Here is a 23,384-nt window from a genome sequence, read left to right as displayed (position 1 = left end):
CAGTGGGATGTCATAGAAATGTGTGTTAGAGTGAGGGAAGGCTGAAGACACTTTATATAATTGGAGCTAGTTTTGGTGTTATTCTGCTATTTGCCATGTTCTGTAAAGGAAGTAGGTTTAGATGCAAATGGCATGCTAGTAATGAGATCGTAAATGTATATCTTGCTGCAAGTGCCATTTTTTTCAAGAGCTATTTATTAATTTACAAAATAGCAAAGACGGCTTGACAAAAGTCATACGTAATGTTGGTAACATTGATTTCATTTTTTTAAAGTTATTTTAGAGATGACTTAGAAGGTGTGGCAAATTGGCATGGCCAAACTGTTTTCAAGCAGAAATGAGTGCTTTGCCACTTCAGGTGTTTGATAATCTTGGCTGTCACTATTTTTACGGAGCCAAAACCTCACAGCGTGCAGGCAGACTTCCAGGAGAAGTGTGGCTGTATCTACTATTTCCTGAGCCATGCAAGTTACTGTTTGATAGACAGCCCCCGATTCTCATGGTGTGATTTATCATACATGTTTCTGGTTAATTTTTGGCTTTCAAACATATTTTTGCTCTTTAATGTCTAATATCTCCTTTGATCTTTTACTTTATCTTTTCTAGGCCTCTTTTAAGGGTTTTCTAGAATACAGTGGTTTTAAGGGAGGAGTAGCATATCCATCTGCGATCGCTGGGTATAACTGCTTTTCTGACTTTGTCTATTTCCCTCTCTCTGTAACCCTTCGTGATTCACTCCTCCAGTCCTTAGAGACTGAGCAGGGTAGAGGAGTAACCCAAGTGCACATCCCAACTTTGGGAAAATCACTTGTTTCTCTGAGCCTTGGCTTGCTTGTCCTAAAATGGAGATGATAATGCCTGCTTGCTTACTTCAGAGTTAGGAGGATGAAGTGAGATAACATAAACAGTCTTTGGGAAGTGCAATTCATCAGGTCAATGCAAGTAGTTATGAGCACCACAATGCACGTTTTCTGAACTCTTGCAGTCCTCATGGTTTAGCCAAATAGTTTAGCAGTTCGCTCATAACTGTTACCTAACATTCTTTGCTATGTCTCCTGGGCTTTTGTCTGCTTTCTTCATCTTTGCTGAAAGCACCTTAAAGACGGTAAGCATGGTTTCCACTTCTGGATCTGTCACAGTGCTTAGCAATGAATGCTTAAATGAGAAACTAAGTTGAACATGTCACAAATGCCCTTCTCCTCAGTCTCCAAAACCTATGGCTACTTTCTCTGACTGACTTTAGGAAGCTGCCTCACTCTACTTACTTGTTTCCCATCCTCACAATAATCATCTCTGCATTCAACAAACATTTACTGAGCATGCAGTAATAAAAGTTCATATTGGCTAATACTTACAGAGCCCTTCATCTGTACCAGGCCCTGGGTTTCACCCTTTACATGGAGGTTCTCACTTGAACCTCATAACAACCCTGGGAAGTAGATATTGCCATTATTCCCATTTTAAATATGAGTGAATTGTTAAGTAACTTCCCCGAGATTATTCAACTGCAGGGTGGCAGAGCACAATTCATTCGCAAACAATCCGATCTTAGAGCCCAAGGTCCTGTATTATGCCTCAATATCTGGGGGATTTCTTCAGTCTTCTATCTTTCATATAGTTGACATTTTTGAAGAGTACAGGCCAGTTACTTTGTAAAACGTCTCTCCACGTGTGTTTGCTTGATGTTTTCTTGTGATTTTTGAATTTTTGACAGAAATAACACAGAAGTGTGCTATGTTCTTCTTAGTACCTCATATCAGGAGACAGATGATGATGATGTGTCTCATTACTGGTGATGTTCACTCTTATCACTTGGTTAAGATGATGGTCAGCCAGGTGTTTCCACTGTAAAATTAATAAATATGTAGCACTTAATAAGTAACAAAGAAGTATTTTATGGGGGACAATATGAGCTAAGTAAATATCCTGTTCATCATTAACCTTTGACCCACTAGATTTAATATTGATTGATGATTACTGCCTGAGTCAATTATTATTATGATGATTGCCAAATGGTAACTTTATAAATTCTGTCATTCCTTCTAGATTATTAATAGGCATTCTACTCTAAGGTAGTTTTCTCTTCTCTCCGGTTTATTTATTTATGAATTTCCACTTTGCTCAAAGGATTAAAATATATTACTATCAAATTGTCCCAGACAGGACCAGCAAAAGCCCTTTCAAGCTGGCCCCTATGCCCTTTTGACATATACCCCATCATTCTTTGAGCACTTCTCAATTTTCTGGTACAACATACTATTTCAGGCTCATTTTTTATTCTCCCAATTCCTGCCCAGAAGTCAGCTACTTCTACAGAAACTGATTCCTTTTAATGGAGAATGGTATTTAGAACCCAAGATCTGGGCACTCGATTTGCTTGATACTACTGGGATGTCATTGCTTCTAGGCCTTTCAGAGAGAACTAGGAAATACTGTACACATATATGTATAGTTGTATATACTCATTTATATATGTTGATATATCTGTGTCTATCCATCTATTAAAAACCATGAGTTCATACTGTTTGCAACAGCAATTCAATTTTACTAGATTTATCTTAGTCTTTCCACTTCACATATTTGTAACTCTCTCCTCTGACAGTAAGAAATCTGGCTCCCATTATTTTTTATGTATTTATGTATTTGTTCACTCCTCCCTGAATATTTGACTCCCAGCCATCCTGGCCCAGCGCTGACCCCTGTCCCAGGCCAGAGGACCACTCCCCACCAAACCTCATACTAAAGTTCAGTCCCTACAAAGTGGAAGAGGAAAGGAAGGAAGAAGAAGAAGGAAAGGCCAGTTTGAAAGTTCAACTCCAGACATGCAGTGCCCCGTTGCCCCCAGGGAGCAAGGCTGAGCCCTGGACACCACCTCCACTGAAAGCTCAGCTTGACACCAGTGGAGGTTTTTAATCAGACAAAGTAAGGTGACCAGATTCACATTTTTGAGTGACATTTTGGTGGCTGTGGCCTTAGGGAGAAATTGGAAACTGAGAGATTTAGAGATAAATTGGGAGCCACTAATGACAGTCCAAGAACCTGAAAGGGAGGTGCATCCTAGACCCTGTACGTACCCCTCCTTAGGCTTTCTAGAGTTGGCACACTTAGTGGTGTCTAGTTTATTATTGTCAGATTGCTGTCCACCTCCCGACCTCAGAGGCATTCTAAGGGAAACAAATATCTTTGGAAGACAAGAAAATCACAGGACAGAAGTGTTGGGCAGAAATGTCACACAAGTTTAAAGAATACTTCTAAAAAATAACTTCAGTTTACAATAACTTCAGTTTGCTCCTAACCAAAACTTCATTTTACATTTCTGAATAAAGAAAAACTTTGCTGCAAAAGTCGAGGTAAAAGAAGGTTCTTAGGGCATAATAGCTCAGGGTGGGAAGGGTCTGCCATTGGAAATTATGAACATTTATACCAGCAATAAACAATGAGTTTCTGGAGGCAACAGTCATCACCCTCTCTGAAAGAGCAGAGGAGCAAAACCTTGGCAACTCACATAATGAGCCCTTGTCCAAAGGAAGGCAAAAAAAAAAAAAAAAAAAAAATTCCTCCTTTTGTATAGCTAATACAAACACAAGCTGCCAAGAAGGGTCAACCATCATGGGTCGTTGATTACCCATATTAACCCTGATGGCCACCTTTACAAAAAACTAACACTTGGGGAAGACCACACTCTGCCTTTGCCCATTTGGCTGCCAAGTACACTGCTGCTTTACTGAAATAACAACTGCAAGTGGATTCATGGCCCTGGGTGGTATCAGTGTGTTTGTTTCTATTATTTAGAAATAGATCTGTCATTTTGTCACTTGTGATTTTCTGAAACTATAAGCACAGGAAGCCCAGCATTTGCCACTCAGGTCTATTAATACTTTGTTCTATTGACCTTCAGAGAGAGTATAATATAATAATTAGGCATGCAGGAGCCAGGCCGCCTAAGTTTGAATGCTGATTCTCTTGTTTACTAGCTGTGTGACTTTGGACAGATTACCTAACCTCTCAGAGTCTCTGCTAGCTGATCCTGTAAAATGGGGAAACTTACAGTACCTTTATCACTAGTAAATAAGTCAGTATATGTTCCCACACCTTAGGTAAGCTAAGTTCTGGGCTCTGCTGAGACCTCAGTGAATGAGGCTCGGATCATGCAGAACTGAGGTTCATAAATCCACAGAGCTGGTCCCATGATAAGAAGCAGCCCCATTCTCGGTGCCTTTATGTCCATGTCATGGTGGACTTGGGTGTGACTCTGGTGGCATGGCATTGAGGAATACCCAGCAGCAGGCATTCTGGGCCATGATTTGAATTCTCCAGGCCTCAGCTCCTGCTTGTTAAAATAGAGAGGATAATAGTACCTATCTCAGGAAGCTGTGGACAGGAATAATGCATTTAAAGCAACTAGCACAGAATCTGGCTCATTTAAGTACGATATAAATGTTAGTATTACTATTGTTATTGGTGACCATGTGTGATGTCAGCTGGATTGTGGTCACATCACAGTTTTTAGCTCATGCATGGCTAAGGGTGCTCTGCCCAGCCCAAGTTCAAGGGCTAGCCAGATCCAGGCAGAGAGACAGGACCACAGTCTAGTAGGCTGGACTTTAGGCAGAACTCCAGCACTGTCCGGGAAACAAAGTGGAAATTAGGAAGCCAAGCTGAAAGCTTAAAATCCAGTTAAAGTGACAGGCCAATCCAGGCACACTTGAGGCTGGGCAAAGGGCAGGAAGACTAATTCCAGCCATTAAGGTGGAGGGAGACCCTCTGTCTCCTGCCTGTCCCTGGTCAGAAGTCAGTTGTTCAGGTACTGGGCAGGGTCAAGCCAGGAGGGCTTCAGCTTGATCTGTCAACTCATGGAGGCTTTCCTGCAATCAGGTTTTGACAAAGGGGACAGAAACAGGGAGAAGAAGGGCTCAGAGGAAAGAAAGCAGTATAGTAAAAGAATGCTGGGGAAACCAGCCTCCCAAATATTTTGGCCAAGAGCCCAATCATGAAGCTAAACACCTGAAGCCTAGGAGCTGAAAGAAACCATAGCAGTCATGTTTACCACCCTCCTTATCTAGGGACACAATCCTTTAGCCAAAACCACTGGGGCAGATGTCTTTCAGATTCCAAACTTTTTTGTACTTTAGAAAGATGTTAGGATTACTAAGACATAAATTGTATAACACCCCTAGCAATTTCTGGGGGAAAAACACCATAATCCAACAAGCTAATCTTGCTGTGGTAAAATGTATAAATATTTACACAAAGTGGGATGCAGCCTGTCAAAAGCATGTCAATTCAGATCCAGTTTGTCACGAAAAGAGTTTACACCACACTGAAGGAAAATGTGTGGTGTTCAGAGCTCCTGGGACCTTGAAGTTGGGAGTAAACAGTTGTGTAGAGGACATAACTAAGATGTCCACCAGCCATGTGACTAATCCAGAAGTGCACACACAGTTCACTGCAAATTCAACTCAGTTTTTCACTGCATACTACTGAACATCTGCCAGGTCCCAGGCACCATGCTCAACACTGAGGTTCTGGTCGTGTATTCATATTCAGAGCTGCTGTATCAAAGTACCACAAACCAGGTGGCTTAAAACAACAGAAATTTATTGTCTCACAGTCATAGAAGCCAAAATCAAGTTCAAAATCAAGGTGTCAGCAGGACTGTACTCCCTCTGAAACCTATAAGGAGAGTCCTTCCTTGCTTCTTCTAGTTTCTGGTGGCTCCTGGCACTCTTCGGCATTCCTTGGCTTGTAGATGCATCGCTCCAGTCTCTGGCTCTGTCGTCGCATGGCATTTTGCCTGTGTGTCTCCCTCTTTTCTTATAAAAAAACACAGTCGCATTGAATCAAGGGCTCACCCTACTCTAGTTTGACCTCATCTTAAGCGATTACATCTACAGTGACTCTATTTCCATGTAAGGTCACATTCTGAGGTACTAAGGGTTAGGACTCCAACATATCTTTTTTTGGAGACACAGGTCAACACATAACAAGTGGTAAACCAAAATAGACATAGCCCCATGCTTTCATCAAGCTAGCAGTCGAGTGGGGAAGTCACATTACAAGTATGTTGAGAATTTCCAAAGGGGGAAGTATTAATGGGACCATACAGTAAGAGAATTTTACCCAGTTGAGGGTTTCCTCTCTGAAGAAGTAGCATTTTAAATGGAAATGAAAAGATGAATAAAAGCCAAGCAAAGAGGGGAAAAAGGCACTAATGCCCTCACTCTCTGATGCCTAGACCAGACCCCCTGTCCTCCTTGCACAGGGCTTCTGCAGAAGCCAGGCCCCAGAACCTCAGAGAAAGACTCTAAGTGTATCCCAGGCCACCACTCATAGCCAACCTTGCCCCCAGGCCGGCTCTGCCTGGCCTGCATTTCCTCTCTCAGAAACAGCCAAAGGCACAGAACGCACGGAATAGGGCATCAGCCCCCAGCAAGACCCAGGCCCATACTTGCAGGCTCTCTGCAAGAGAGAAGTAGGGAAGAGTCTCTGCTTTCCCTTCATTGGCCTAAGTTGATTACAATATTTTTTACCCAGAATCAGCAAAGTCCTTAATATACAGACAGCTTCTGCTGACCTCCGTCCTTGAGAATGCAGTGCACTTTTATCAGGGCAGGCAGATATGTCTGTTTTGTGAGTTTCTCTGAGCAGTGCTCAAGTGGCCTCATGGCTGCCAAAAGGCCTCTGCTTCAAGGTCCCAGGGGCTAAATTTCTGCCAGAAATGGTGGCAGAGTTTGGGGAAGTGAGGATGTAAAGCCTCTACTTTGATGAGCTTAACCTTGGGACAGAATTAGCTGTGTAGGCAGCTATTTTATAAGACATACAAAGAGGGTTCACCAGCATTGGCCATGGATGTTAGATTTTGTTTTACACCCACAACATTTTAGTATTTCCCTTGAGTGGAAAGAAAACCTTTTTTGAAGCATAATACCTGTAAGGAAAGTACACACAAATCCTATGTGTACACTTGGTGACTTTTCATAAAATGGACCCAGATCCAGCCCCTAGATCTAGCAAACACCCCAGAAGCCCACCCCACTCTACTCCTCTTCTAGTTTTTACCCACCAAGGGTAACCAATGTTCTGGCTCCTAACACAGTGGATTAGTTTTGGCTTTTGAGCTTATGATATAAATCACACAGTATCAATTTTTGTGTTTCTGGCTTTGTTCATTCAATTTTATGTTTGTGAGATTCATTTATGTTGTTGCTTATTGTTGCAGTTTATTCTCATTGCTTTATATAATCTTGTGTGAATATATCATAATTTTTTATTCATTCATGTGCTGATGAACATTTGGGTTTTTCCAGGTTTGGGCTATTATGAACAGTGCTGCCATGGATACTCTTGCATATGTCTTTTGATGAATATATGCAAATTGGGGAGAGGTATATACTTGTATTTGGTTGTCTATTGCTGCATAACAAATTTCCCTCCAAACCTAGTAGCTAACAATGACAATAAACATTGATCACCTCTCACAGTTCATGTGAGTGAGGAATTTGGAGGCAGCTTGGACAGGCACTTCTGGCTTGAGGTCTTTCCTGAGGTTGCAGTTATCTAAAGGCAAGCTTGGGGCTGGAGGGTCTGCATTCAAGGTAGCTCACTCACATGGCTGGCAAGTTGATGCTGATTATTGGTGGGGAGGCTGCAGTTTCACACATGAACTTTCCTTAAGACTGTCTGGGTATTCTCATGACATCGTAGCTGGCTTCCCCACCACCGTGAGTGGGCAAAGAGAGAGCATCAAATTGGAAGCATTATCCTTTTTGTGACCTAGCCTTGGAAGTCACATAGCATCACTTCTGCCTCATTCTATTCATTAGAAGTGAGCCACTAAGTCTAGCCCATACTCAAGACTTCACCTTTGGAAGGAAGGCATGGCAAAGAATGTATGGATGTATCTTAAAACCAATAACACCACAATGTTTTAAAGCTTATAATTAACTCAATCTAAGGGTTTAAAAATAAGATAAGTTTATAGAAATTTACACAAGGATCTAAAAGCAATAAATTCAACCCAGCTTCTCTTCTTCTATTCATTTAAAACTTTGCAAATGTCCATAGAGTTTTCAAGGTATTTTTTGGAGACAGCATGGTACAATAGAAAGTGCAGAGGCTCTAGAGCCAGAAACAACCAAGTCTGAATCCTGGATTCACTACTTACTAATTATGGGTACTTGGACAAGTCAGCCTCCTGGATTTCCAGGTTCCCTCAACTGTAAAATGAAGGTAATCAATAGAGCTTATCTCATATTGTTCTGGAGGCAATTAAATGAGATAATGTGTTAAGGTGCCCTCTATCATGGGAGGTCTCGTTGATTTCCTCATTTAACCAATAACATTAACTATCTAAAAGGTGTTCTGATGGACCCTGCGAGTAATACAAAACTGACTCAGATGCAGGCCCTACATCAGGAGGTATACACTCTAGTAGTGCGCTTGACAGGTAGAATAACTGTAATACAACTGAGAAAATGGTCAGTGTCTGGAGCAAGTATGGATACAGTGTTTTAAATATGGATTATATTTGGATATATAGAAATGAAAGACATTTTGAAGGGCAAGGAAAGGGCAAAAGATATTCCAAATTAGAAATACAACTTGCATAAAGACACAACTAGAAAACCATGGGGCATAACTGGAGAATAACAAACAGATTATTACAGATATGGCTAAGCCTAGTGTAGATGAAAGGAGGTAGTGGAAACAGGTTGGAAAGTTAGTTACATGTCAGAGCAGTAGGAAAAGATTGAGCACATACACTTAATATTACAGTCTGATGAAAAACATTAAGGCCAAAAAATTTTCAACCAACTTTCAGGACAAAAGCTAGGTGGGACTAGCTACTAGAGGATCTACTTACCATGTTTTCTTGGCCAATTCCTGTTTGTAAAATCTTTGTGCTTCAGACTGTAAACAGAACTTTCTAAAACTGATCTTTAGAAGATGCTTCTGACGTACGGCCTGAGCCACTGAGCTTTGTCCTTATCGTTCCCAGTTTGTAGGCTGCATCAGCAGGGAAATGCAGTGGGATTGTTTTCATAGGCCCTTAGCTCACTATAAACGTACTTCTCAAGTCTTGGCCCTTTGGAAATAGCCAGTTCGTGCACTCAACTCATCTGCGTATTTGAGTGCTACATCCAGATAATGAGCCACTCTCTTCACTTTACTTCCCTTCAAAAAGACTGATCGATGGAGCAGGCTTCATTTCTGTTACATTATCCAGTCCCAGGCAGTGATGATGTTTAAACATAAGACAGAGACGTTTCTATGCAGCAATGGAACTTTGAAGGAAGCTGGAGCCAATGACCTTTCACTTTGAAGCCAAAGAATTACAAGCATAAAATTTTCAGTCTTGCTAAGAATTGGGGCTGGAGAAATTAGCAGAAAGTCCTCTTTAAGCCCCACAATTCAGTATGTGGTGCCCAAAGCCTTTATGTACTCAGTCTATGTCTCATTTAGCACTCCCTTCTTATTTTGATGAAGTTTATATGTACCATCAGAATAAACATGGTTGTAACCATTATTGGTGATTTTGTGGGTAAAAATTGGATATTCCATTTTATCTCCCTCTTTGCTTTAATGTAAATGAATTCTAGAGCATTAAAGGAGAGGATAGATTCTAGGCTTAGGATAGAGCTGCCAGCCAGTCTTGGGCTGGCACTTCCCACTTTCCCAGTTAGGGGTTTTAACTCCATTTGAGTTCATGGGAAACATTCTCTGCACAGGTACTAAGGGTGTGTCCTCTTCCTCTCCGATTTCTTCTCAGGTGGGAAATTGGCAAGTGGAGTCCATGTAGTCTCACATGTGGGGTCGGCCTACAGACCAGAGACGTCTTCTGCAGCCACCTGCTTTCCAGAGAGATGAATGAAACAGTCATCCTGGCTGATGAGCTGTGTCGCCAGCCCAAGCCCAGCACGGTGCAAGCTTGTAACCGCTTTAATTGCCCCCCAGCCTGGTACCCTGCACAGTGGCAGCCGGTGAGTTCTGAAGTTACTCAATATTGGCGCTTTTGTTTGCAACAGTGACTCAAAAAAGGGATGCTCTCTCAGAGTGGTTTTGTCCAGGGATGTTAAAGGGATGTTCAAGATCTGCTCATTTCTCCCTTCTTAGTATTCCCCTAACTTGATTTACATCCAGATCTTTTAATTACAAATATCATGCTTTTTCTACTGTATCACACCCCAGTGACCTCCAGAAGCAATGCAGATGACCCATCTGTTAACCTGAGCGTATTTATGACAAAGCTGTCACCAAGCTAAGGAAAATTTTTTAAAATCAAGACAATGTGGTGGGTTTTCCATAAAGCTAAATTTGTTCTTAATTTATACCCTTTCTAGTTTTTTTGCTGTTTAAAATTCTAAGAAATAAGGGTAGTAGGCAATGATTTTTTTTAACATCATTACTTAGCAATATAAGAAGTTAGAAATGCTGAGCCAATTCCAAGTATTTTTATTTTCCTAGTCCTGTGAATTCCAAAAGTCTGGGAACCATTGTTTCAAAACAGGGGTTGACAAACTGCAGCCCTCAAGCTAAATCTAGCCTGTAGCCTTTCTTGTGTGTGTAAATAAAGTTTTATTGGAACACACCCATTATTTTACGTACTGTCTATGGCTGCTTTTGCACTACAAGGCAGAATTGCGTGGTTGTGATAGAGAACATATGGCTCATAAAATCTAAAATACGTGCTATCCCTTTACAAACAAAATTTCTGATCCTGCACCAGGCATATATAATAATAACACAACTATTTTATCATAATTTCCTATCTAAAAATAATATGCATTTATCAAACGTTAATATTTTTGCATGCCTTTTAAAAACACAGGATTTTAGGTTGATTGCATAAAATCTTATTTTGCAGTTTGCTCCCTATTAGGACATAAGACACTGCTTTAAAGGGACAACAAAGGTCACAAAAAGTAAGCATGAAAGGTGGAGGAGACATACATCTCTGTTTCACTGAGACAGTTTTTTCACTCTCAAAAGTGTCCCAATTTGGGTGATAAATGATATAGTCATCAGTGGAAAAGGAGAGAGGATGACAGCTCACATACCATTGCCCTGTGCAGAAGGGTCTCCCATTTCCAGGCAGCCACGTGTCCTCTGTGCTTTCTCCTAATCATTTGGCAGAGCCCCTCCCTTCTCCTTGCTCCTTGCCCATCTTGGAGCTGTGGTTTAGTAAAACACTCAAAGAATCAAATACTGATGAATAAGCAAAACACTAAGTATGAAGCCTCTGGCAACAGACATTAAATATATATTGTCTTTTAGAGCTTAAATGTATATGGCTAAGTTCATTAATTCCATGATACTATGGATGGTTTGTGGAAGAGGATGTCATATATTTTGAACACCAATGTACCAGCGCTTAAGAAATATATATTATCGCTCACCAAGCTGAAGTAAATCCTCACAACAATTCAGTTAAAATAAGGTTTTATTAGCCTTATTTTAGGTTTGAGGAAACTGAGGCAAACACAGCTAGCAAATTTAGGGTTGGCTATCAACTCAGTCTTATGTGACCCTTTCCACTATACCAAACCTATTGTGTATGGCTAAAAGGCCTTTCAGGGATTAAACATGAGCACTTTTGTTTTACAGATGATGTAACTGTGGCCTAGATGTAGGCTTCCTTAAGATCATAAAACCTGGACCAGAACCCAGGTCACCTGATTGCTAGTGCATTTATACTAAGTTACCTCTAACTGGAGTGAATCTATGACCTTAAACGGCACCACTAACCCATGCCAATCCTAATAAAAGGTGAGAAACCATCTCAAATCAACCTCCACTGTTGAAATTGTTAAGTCCCCATATTATTAGTAGCTTGTTGCTATTAGGTACATAAGTTATGGATAAAATGTTTACGGAATGATGAAATGAATGAATAGATGAAGAATACTCCTTATAGGCCCTGAAAATGCTGACTTTACATCTTCCTGATATGTTTTTTATGGTTATAGGTCTTAATATCGTTCTAGTCTTGAAATGCAGTGAAACATCAATGTCTTTTTGATAGCCACACATGCTGCCGAATAATGACATTGACTCATGATGCTTTTTCAGTTTTTAGGGCACAGCCATATATATGACCTTTTTTTGGTCAATTGCCATCACCACCACCTGTATGCCCAGCATCCCTATTTGAAACAGTGGACTTCCAAAGAATCACTTATTCTTAAATTTTCATCTACTTTGGGCCTGTGAAGATATGAATTTACTTTGAAAGCTTTTCTATTTCCTTCTTTTTGGGAGAAGCATTTGAGGATGAGTCAGGTTTAAGTTCATTTTTCAGGTTGGGAAACTTAATAGTAAACAACTGTTTGAAGTTCATCCAATGCATCAGTGACTACAGTTTAATAGGACCTTTAAAAAGTCTCTTCTTTCACACCTGAGACACAATAATTGTGAAAAATAGTCAAACATAACAAGAAATAAAGAACATAGAAGGTCAGCAGTGTTTCTACCCTCCAGAGACAGCCCTGTTAATGGTTTGGTGCATAGAGTCTGTTTGTCCAGCATGGTGAAACCCTGTCTCTACTGAAAAAATATATATATATACAAAAATTAGCCTGGTGTGGTGGCGGGCACCTGTAATCCCAGCTACTGTGGAGGCTGAAGCAGGAGAATCACTCATACTCAGGAGGCAGAGGTTGCAGTGAGCCGAGATTGCACCACTACACTCCAGCCTGGGTGACAGAGCAAGACTCTGTCTCGACAAAAAAAAAAAAAAAAAAAAAAAAAAAAAAAAAAAAAAAAAAGAATCTTTGATCACTTTTAGGAATCTCTAAACCTGGAGTAAACAATAAACTATTTGTCTTACATTATTTACTGGAATCCAACTTCTTTGGCTAAGTTTTGTTGGGAAAAATTAGCTATTGCTGACTGCTTGTGAGAAGAAACCATTGTTTATATTGTATGGTGCAATAAGTCCAGAGTAACTTCAGGGATCCCTAGGCTAGTTGGCTGTGGTTTTAGAACTCAGCTTAGTTACGACACCAGCTGTTGAAAATCCATTGCCTGGTTAGCCCTGATTCCTCAGCAATTCTTACTGGGAAAAGGGAACTTGGTGTACACTCACCTGGTCTTTTCCATTTAGCAAGGATCTGCCAGAGGATACTGCTGAGGTCTCCAATCCTTCAACACCCAACCTACAGCCTCTTTCTTACAAAAGAAAAGGAGATGGGGGATCACATGTTTCATTTAAAGAAATACAGATAACAACCTGATAGACATTGCCCGTTTGAGGGGAGAAACTCTCTCTCCTCTCTGTGTGAACACAGTGTTACCACTGACCTCATGTGTATGTTTCTCTTTCTGGGGGGAAGAAAACATAAATTATGTAAATTGTCATCTGCCAGATAGGAATGCAACCTTCTTTGTTCTTTGTAGAGTATTTGTCTGACAAATGGCAAATAGCCAGTATTTACACATTCTGCAGGTCCAGAGAGGACCTAGCATGGAGTTCAAGTATTGATGTTAAGATCTTGTTTTAGAAACAATTAAGCAGAAATGAAACAGAAATCTAATTCTAGCTTTGGTTTTTAGGGGACCATCTTTATTTCAGTTCTGCCTCTTAATACTCTGGCCTTTGCTTTTCCTTTCTGGTCTGTGGGAAGGATTCATTTCATATTTATCCTTACCAATTTATTAATAGCCTTAATATCTTGTTAGTTTAGACAGCTTTTGAACACTTATTTTATGTGCATGTAGTCCTCTGCATCTTCTGCAATTTATTAAATACACTCATCATCATCCTCCTCCTCCTCCTCCTCCTCTTTGGTGTTGGTTATAAGTGACTTATTGCACACCTCATGAGGGATCATATCCCACGGGTGAGTTACAACACTGTGATTGAGAATCACTGTTACCTATACCACAATTTAGTCTGAAACACTTTGATCATGACAGTCTACTGCTAGGATTTTTCTCAGTGACTCTAAAGCCAGTACATGTCTTGTTCAGGCCTTCATCCCTCTGCACATCTGTCCCTGCCCTGTCTCCAGGCATGGCTCTCCCATCCCTGCTTGTATACTCCCCTGCCCGCCTACCATTTCCCACTCCCCTGTGCTGGTCAAGGCCCAGCAGACAGCCTCCCTCTTCTGCAGTGACTCTTCTATTATCCTTCTACACTGAAGCCACATGGTATTCAGGGGCAGACAGCTAACTTAACAACCACGTTACCCACTCAGGTGCTTTCTCATGACTTCTGAATTAGACCACAAGGTCAATGAAGGCAGAGACCAAGTCTCAGACCCCATAACTCCCAGGACACATCTGCAGAGCATTGACTTTGGTGTTAGAAAGGTACATGCCCATTCTGCTGGTGTCATTTATTGAATACTTGCTACATTTCAGGAGCTGCTGCTTTTGATAATGAGAGCATCACTTTCTCTGTGTTCAGCACAGCTCTAGACACTTTACATATTTAACTTACTTAATCCTCACTATCCTATGTGATAGTTACTAATATTATCCCCATTTTGCATGTGAGGAACCTGAAGTATTGTGAGCTTAATAGGAATTTGAACATTCTCTTTTAACACTCATTCGCTGCACTTGGCCTCTCTTGAGCCTCACAGCAACCTAGTGAGGAAACCAAGTCACAAGGCTGGTAAATGTGAAAGGGGCCCTGTGTGCTTCAAACTCATTTTCTTTTCCACTATGCAGTATGGCTTTCCCAAGACTTCTTTACTATCTGCTTTTAACTGTTAAACTGTGAAGACATCTGGTAACAGTCCTAAAATCAGCAGTTTACAGAACACTCGGTATTTGTTGCCTCTATCCAGGACAGTTCATCTGTACGTTGGCTTCCTATTGCTGCTGTAAAAAATTACCACAAACTTGGTGGCTTAAAACAACACAAACTTACTCTCTTATAGTTCTGGAGATCAGAAGTCCCAACTCAGTCTCACCTAGCTAAATTCAGGGGAACCGCAGGCCTGCGTGCCCTCTGGAGATCAAGGGGAGGGTCTCTTTGTCTTTTCTGGCTTCTACAGGCCATATGCTTCCTTGGTTCATGGCCCCTTCCTCCATCTTCCTCCCACTGCTAATTCTGTCCCTTCATCCTCTCTCTCTGACTCAGACCCTCCTGCCTCCGTCTTCTAAGGACCACTGTGACTACCTCAAGCCTACCTGGATAATCCAGGATCATTTCCCCCTCTCAGAAGCCCTCATCACATCAGTAAAGACCCTTTTATTGCACAGGGTAACGTGTTCACAAGTACGAGGGATTGAGATGAAGATACCTTCGGGGGCCATTTTTCAGCCCATCACCACCTGCTATATTGTGAGTGAAGCACTTAGTCCCCACTAGCACAAGCTCCTTGAGATTGGGAACCTGTCTTCCACTACCCTTTTGCCTCTCTATATCTAATATATCAATATATATATCATATGCATCAATATTCCTTCATTTGTTTTTGTTCTGAAAATTAAATTGAAACAAGGAATTAAAGAAAAAAGGTGCTGAAGGGTTAAACTGAAAAGAATTGGTCCACTTTGAAACACAATTTATATTTCTCTATATTGCATATGTTTTATGTTCAAGATTGCGTCCACCCAACTGTACACACATGTTGCACACATCTGTGCAGAGACAGAAACAATTGCCACAGTCTCTGGATCCCTGCCTTGCTTAAAACTGTGATTGTGTTGCCATTTCCCTCTAAACCTTTCTTAATCAGGGTCACAATTCAAAATGCCTGCAGTTCAACTATGTAAAAAAGCATAAGGGAGAGGAGTCCCTGCTAGTGATACAAAGAAAAAGAGAATTTTCATGATAACTATAAATGCCTGAGAATTAAAGTTTTCATTTTCTAGATTTAAACATACATACATACCTTCAAGCAAAGACAAAAATACCTTTGGTTTGGATTAGAGAACTGAATTCTGGCAGAGTCACATAGTAATCAGTTTTGTTATATTCCAGTGACTAAAATATAAATCCACATAAGTTAGAGGCTATATTTATTTAAAATTTTCTGTCCCAGGGAGGAAAAAACTCTTAGGATGTTTATCTCATTTTCAATAGTGTATTTCATAAGGAAATGGACACTTGATCCTATCTTTAGAGGCAGCAATAAACATAGCAAAACAAATTGAAAGTCCAGCTTCACATGTGGTTGGTTGTTTTTGTTTTTATTTATTAGCAGGAAATTCTTTGGCATAATTGCTCTGATTTTGATGGATGTGCAGCCGCTTGCTTCACACCATAACAAGAATGTAAAACCTTGAAGGTACAGTGTACACCCCTTGTACTTCCAGAGTCAAGAAAGCTTAATTGAGACTGGATGAACAAGGGAATTCTAATCCCCAAAATGGCTGAAGTAAGACTTCTGTTCTCATTTTAATAATTATGTTTAGTAAGTGAGATTCCAGTTCTCATTTTTCTTTGTTTCTCTAGGCCCTAATTCAGTTTGGCTCAGCTATGACCTCGACTGTGTGCATAGCACCGTGTCTAACTGCCTTTGGGCTCCCTCAGTCTCACATGTTGCTAAGTTACCTCAAACTCCAAAGGTCTAACACCAAGCTTAATACATACCTGCCTGCCACCCCTTCCTCCATTAACCTGGTCTTTCATCATTGATCATTATCATGTAGGTGACACCACCATCTGTCCTGCTTTCTACCTGGAAACTTGAGCCATTATCAGCCTCACACATCCTTCACGCTTTGTCAACATCTATACCCTATTTTATTCCATCTTCTATATCTCCCCCACCACTTTCTCCTTTCTAATCCCTCTCCTTACAATCAACTCTTCAAACCCTTACAAACAGTCTTTTACTTGATCTCCTTGTCTCATCTTGCCTAACTCTCATCCAGTGTTTCCCAACTTGGTGTTGATGATTCTTTACCCCAGGTTCTCTCTTCGAGCCTTTAAAATATAAATATGCATATAAATATGCACTGAGAACCCCTGCATAGGGTTATGATATGCAGTGTTACATAGACTTATTTTACCAGGAAGCCCTTTCTCCATGGCATACCTATTAATACCTCACCAACCAGTATTGTTTGGAACTTACTGGCCTATGCTGCCTGAGTCATTTTCTACAAATTGGATCATGTTACCCCCTACTTTGAAACCCCTATTGATACCTCATGGTTTTAAGATTATGTCCAAAGGCACTTCACCATGTGCCCCTAATCTAATGTCTCAGAATAATTTTCCACCTACTCTTCTTCATGGACCCAAATGGTGCACCGTCTAAGGACTGCTCTGAGTCATCAGAACATGCCATGTCCCTTTGCACCTTGAGTGCGTACACACAATCTTGCTATGCCAGCATCCTCATCTCCCTGGAAACTGCTCATGTGTCATTGCTCTCTAGAGCTTCCCTAATTTTCCCAGAGAGATTTAATTGCACTCTTTGTTGTATTCCCTTTTTGTAAAACTGATCACATTGTATAGTAAGTTTTTCTCCCTCACTGGACTGCAAATATCTGAGGCTTAGTAACCATTTTTTATAAATCCCCAGCATCCAATACAGTGCCTAGCACTCAGTGGGTACTCAATAAATGTTTGGTGAAAGAATGAATGAGTGAATGAAGAAACAAGTGAAGTGAGTTGGAAGTTGTAAGCAGAGTGCAGAGTCCATTATGTTAAATGAAAAGTTGGCCTTACAAACAAAACATAAACATCACTTTGTGTTGGGTTCAATAATGTTAGTAAAAATATCAAGGAAATCAACTCAGCTCTCAGTAAATTAAACTACCAAGAAGAAACCAGAAATTTCAATACAGGCAGAATTTATTAATGTGCTTATCATGGGAAAATCTTTAAAAGTACAGGACACTTGGGCCATTGTATTTTTTGTGTAGAGACTTAATTGTTTTCCTTATTGTGTATTTTTTACTTTTCTTATAAAACGACCTCATATCATGAAACGTGTATGGCAGCTGGTAAAAGCAATATAAATACTATTTTTGTTATGTATTTTGCTTATTACATATATTTAAAAATAATACCCCTTACTGGAGATTTATCTCTTCATACTAGAATATTATTTTAAATGATGACTCATAAAGGCAAACATTTTTTATTTAATTTCATTAATTTTCTCTTGCCATTGCTCCTTTGGAAACATTTTTTTCTTTGCATCCTGCCTCTTGCGTAAGAACTGTTGGCCTCACCAGGTCATCTTAGCACGTTCACAAAGTCATCACAGACTTTGGAGCCTTGACTCCTTTCAAATTTCATCTTCTACAATTTTTTAAAATTTCTAAAAATGCCTTTCATCAATGCAAACACACTGAAGAAAATTTGAGAACACAGACAAGACAAGCATTTAGGAGCAAAATCCCTGACATTTACTCAGCTAGATGGCTGCCTCCCATACCTGGAGCGTCAGACTCTCCAGCAGAGCCCACACTTTCACTGGCTGAAACCCACTGCTGCCTTACTGCAAAGCAGCTTCTGGCTAATGATAAAACAGCCTGATAAAAGGTGGATGATCAGCCCATCAGCTGGATGCCTGTTTTACATCTTTTTAACATCTGGATTTGGAGCTCTTTTGCTCATCCAATCATCAATTCAACAAACATTTATGAAGTGCATGCTCTTTGCCAGATACTCTACTAGGCTCTGGGGAATATAAAGATGAATGAATTCCCTTTCCTCAAAAGACTCATAATCCTGTGTGCATGCAGGGAGGGAGAGGAAAATAGCAGACACATAAACAATGAGCCCTTATAGAAGAGATAAGATACCCTTCTAGGTCAGGGTGAGTTGGAGGTGATTTCTTTGCCAAAATGCAGAGGGTTGGAGGAGGCTTTAATGAAGAAGTGGCCTTTAAAAAAAATACCTATTTTAAATTAATTCTTGTGGGTAATAGTATGTGTATTTATGGCGTACACGAGATGTTTTGATACAGGCATGCAATGTGAAATAAGTACATCTTGAAGAATGGGGCATCCATCCCTTCAAACACTTATCCATTGAGTTACAAACAACCCAGTTACACTCTTTTTAAGTTTTTTTTAATCTACAGTTATTATTGACTATAGTCACCCTATTGTGCTATCAAATAGTAGGTCTTATTCTATTACATATTTTCGTACCCATTATCCATCCCACCCTCCCCCTCAGCCCCTCACTACCCTTCCTAGTCTTTGGTAACCATCCTTCTTCCGCTCTCTATGTCCATGAGTTCAATTGTTTTGATTTTTAGGTCCTGCAAATAAGTGAGAACATGTGATGTTTGTCTTTCTGTGCCTGTCTTATTTCAGTTAACATAATAACCTCCAGTTCCATCCATGTTATTGCACATGACTGGATCTCATTCTTTTTATGTCTGAATAGTATTCCATTGTGTATATGTACCACATTTTCTTTATCAGTTAATCTGTTGATAGACACTTAGGTTGCTTCCAGATCTTAGCTATTGTAAAAAATATATACACTGCAACAAACACAGTAGAGCAGATATCTCCCTGATACACTGATTTCCTTTCTTTTGGGTATATACCCAGCAGTATGATTGCTAGATCATACGGTAGCTCAATTTTTACTTTTTTTTTTTTTTTTGAGACGGAGTCTCGCTCAGTCGCCCAGGCTGGAGTGCAGTGGCGCGATCTCGGCTCACTGCAAGCTCCGCCTCCCGGGTTCACGCCATTCTCCTGCCTCAGCCTCCCGAGTAGCTGGGACTACAGGCGCCCGCTACCACGCCTGGCTCATTTTTTGTATTTTTAGTAGAGACGGGGTTTCACCGTGTTAGCCAGGATGGTCTCGATCTCCTGACCTTGTGATCCGCCCGCCTCGGCCTCCCAAAGTGCTGGGATTACAGGCGTGAGCCACCGCGCCCGGCCAATTTTTACTTTTTTAAGGAAACTCCAAGCTGTTCTCCATAGTGGTTGTACTAATTTACATTCCCACCCACAGTGTATAAGGGTTCCCTTTGGTCCACATCCTCTCCAGCATTTATTATTGCCTGTCTTTTTGATAAAAGCCATTTTAACTGGGGTGAGGTGATATCTCATTGTAGTTTTGATTTGCATTTCTTTGATGATCAGTGATGCTGAGCACCTTTTCATATACCTGTTTGCCATTGTGTCTTCTTTTGAGAGATGTCTAGTCAGATCTTTTGCCCATCTTTTGATTATTAGATTTTTTTCCTACAGAGTTGTTTGAGCTCCTTATATATTCTGGTTATTACTCCCTTGTCAGGGTAGTTTGCAAATATTTACTCGCATTCTGTGGGTTGTCGCTTCACTTTGTTGATTGTTTCCTTTGCTGTGCAGAAGCTTTTTAACTTGTGATTCCACTTGTTCATATTTGCCTGTGCTTGAGGGGTATTGCTGAAGAAATTTTTGTCCAGACCAATGTCCTGGAGATTCCCCCAGTTTTTTTTTTTTGTAGTAGCTTCTTTGTTTGAGGTCTTAGATTTAAGTCTTTAATTCATTTTATTTAATTTTTGTATATGGCAAGAGATAGGGGTCTATTTTCATTACTCTGCATAGAGATATCCAGTTTTCCAAGCACCATTCATTGAAGAAACTGTCTTTTCCCCAGTTTATGTTCTTGGCACCTTTGTTGAAAATGAGTTCACTGTAGCTCTGTAGTTTTGTTTCTGGGTTCTCTATTTTATTCCATTGGTCTATATGTCTGTTTTTATGCCAGTACTATGCTATAGCTGGTACTATTGCTCTGTATTATAATTTGAAGTCAGATAATGTGATTCCTCCAGTTTTGTTTTGTTTTTTTTTTGTTTTTTTGTTTTTTTGTTTTTTTTTTGCTTAGGATAGCTTTGGTTATTCTGGGTCTTTTGTGGTTCCATATGAATTTTAAGATTGTTTTTCTATTTCTGTGAAGAATGTTTTTGATATTTTGACAGGGATTGCACTGAATCTGTAGATTGCTTTGGGTAGTAAGGGTATTTTACCATATTGATCCTTCCAATCCATGAACATGGAATATTTTTCCATTTTTTGATGTCCTCTTCAATTTATTTCATCAGTGTCTTAAACTTTTCATTATAGGGATATTTCACTGCTTTTGTTAATTCCTAGTATTTAAATTTTGTGTGTAGATATTATAAGTGGAATTACTTTTTAAATTTCTTTTTCACATTTTTCACTGTTGAACATAGAGAAATACTGATTTTGGTATGTTGATTTTGTACCCTACAAATTTACTGAATTTAAATTTCTTTACCAGTTCTAATAGTTTTCTTGTGGAGTCTTTAGGTTTTTCCAAATATAAGATCATATCATCTGCAAACAAGGATAATTTGACTTCTTCCTTTCCAATTTGGATGCCATTTATATCCTTGTCTTGTCTTACTGCTCTAGCCAGGACAAGAAGTGGCTTTTGAGCTGGACCTTCAAGCACATCTTGGAAGTCTCTGGGTGAACAAAGAGCTGGCAGGCATTGCTCATGGACTGAATGACATGATCAAAGGCCAGAGCAGAGAAGGTGTCTGTGTGCCCAGGAAAGGGCAAATTGTCCACTGTAGCTAAAGCATGAGCACATGACAGTATGTCAAGGAATGGGCTGGAAAGCTCCATGTAGATCAAAGTGAAGGGCATTGTCAGGAGTCTAGACTTTATCTTCTTACCATTGATAATATCCTAAAAGCTTTATGTATACATCAAAATTGTAAATGACGATTTTTTCAAACTTTTCTTGCAGCTGTTTTATCATCATGTTGTTACAGACCTATATACTATTGGAGGTCTGTGCCTTAAATCAAGTCCTATCTGCAAACTGATAACCCAGTTGTGTTATTTTCAATGAGTAATCACTCTATAGTACAATTTTATTACATCTATACCCTTGAAATAAGACAACTTATGTTCATTATCTACTTCCTCAATTTTAAAGAGAGAGAAAATTAACCTACATTTTTCTTTATTGCCAAATTCACTAAGAAACTCTAACTGAACAGCTTGAATCTGAGAACTGTTCTTATTTAACTACTTGTTTCTTTTGGAGCATTTATCAAATTGAACAGAAGCCTATGTGCTTCATAAAAAATATTTAGAAAAAAGAAAACTTCAGCCACTACCCATTGAGGAGATCCATACTCCTACAAATTCAGCATCACTAGTGAAGTATCTAAAATGTCAATCACTGGGTAACAGAAACTTTGGGAGCATGTTCTTTATGTCTGAAGGACTCAATAGGACCCATGAGGAATCTGAGTGTGAATTATAATCAAAGGATTAAATGAAAAGTGGCTTGATGTCATTTTGAGGTTTAGGAGATAATAGTTTTATGAACCAGCTATTATTTCTCTCAGAGAAAAAAAATACACTGCATTTTCAACAGTGTAAATATTTATGAATCATATCAAAACACCATATACTCCCAGAACTTATTGTAAAATGTCACTCCACTGTTCAGCTCATACCCTGACCACTTCCTTACTGGGAAACAAACAAATAATTAATTTTAAAAGAAGGAAAAGGAGAGAGCATATGTAAAAAAGAAAACTAGAGGTGGATTCATTCAATCCTAATGTTTATTATTAAAGATGTAATGATATACTGGGGAAAAGTTTTCAGTGAAATTCTCAAACACTTAATATGAGCAAAAACAGAAGCAAAATCTCTTCCTTCATGGAGCTAATGGTCTAAATGGGTGATAATTTCTGAAAATATGAGAGCTATTATAAAAAATAAAATGAGGTAATGGCGATAGAGACTGCTTTGACTACTCTAGGTAGGAAGGTTAGGGATGGCCTCTCCACACAGCTGAGAATGGAATTGAACCTGGATTATTCAAGAGACTCAGCCACATGAAGATCTAAGAGAAGAATGGTGCATGTAGAGAGAACAGCAAATGTGAAGGCCCTGTGGGAGAAACAAGCTTGACATGTTTGAGGAACAAAACAACAAAAAACAAGTCTGGCTGGAGTACACAGGGAAAGGGGGGGTGTTGTAAAAGATAAGATTACAGAGGTGTACAACGCTTCTCTTGCTCTGCTATACATTCACCTACCTAGAACCATGCTTGGTTCATGATTGGCATTTAATAAATTTATGTGGAATGAATTAATAAAGTTGGAAGGATTTAAGCTAGACAATGTCTAAGTTCCACCAGGGCAGGAACCAGAATCTGTAGCGGTTTGCAGGGCAGGGTTAGAGGAGTGTAGATTGTATTCTCATTGCAAGGGAACGTCATTGGAGGGTTTTAAGCATGGAAATTGTGTGATCACATTTATGCTTTGAAAACATCACTCTTGCTATGGTGTGGAGAAGAGAGTGTAGAGAAGACAATATGGGGTTTCCAACAGGAGGAAGGAACTCTTTTCAAATGATCACATTTGAGTGTATCATCTATATCCTGCTAGAAACGTTATTTCTTAGTCCATTCCGGCTGCTAAAACAACATACCATAGACTGAGTAGCTTATCAGTGACAGAAATTTATTTCTC

General features: G+C 39.8%; 1 protein-coding gene across 3 annotated transcripts in view; it reads left to right on the top strand.

Moving 5' to 3' along the window:
* The window catches only part of ADAMTSL1 (ADAMTS like 1), a 1,017,570-nt gene that overhangs the window by 846,904 nt on the left and 147,282 nt on the right, over positions 1–23,384 (top strand). For all 3 annotated transcript variants that reach the window (XM_016960664.3, XM_016960663.4, XM_003312011.6), the window contains one exon: positions 9,770–9,980. In XM_016960664.3, coding sequence (XP_016816153.2) covers positions 9,770–9,980 — 211 coding nt within the window. The remainder of the gene's footprint in view (positions 1–9,769; positions 9,981–23,384) is intronic.

The sequence above is a fragment of the Pan troglodytes genome, chromosome 11, assembly GCF_028858775.2.
Source record: "Pan troglodytes isolate AG18354 chromosome 11, NHGRI_mPanTro3-v2.0_pri, whole genome shotgun sequence".
Lineage (NCBI taxonomy): Eukaryota > Metazoa > Chordata > Mammalia > Primates > Hominidae > Pan > Pan troglodytes.
Note: the sequence above shows the minus strand (reverse complement) of the source record. Positions and strands in the feature narration are given on the sequence as shown.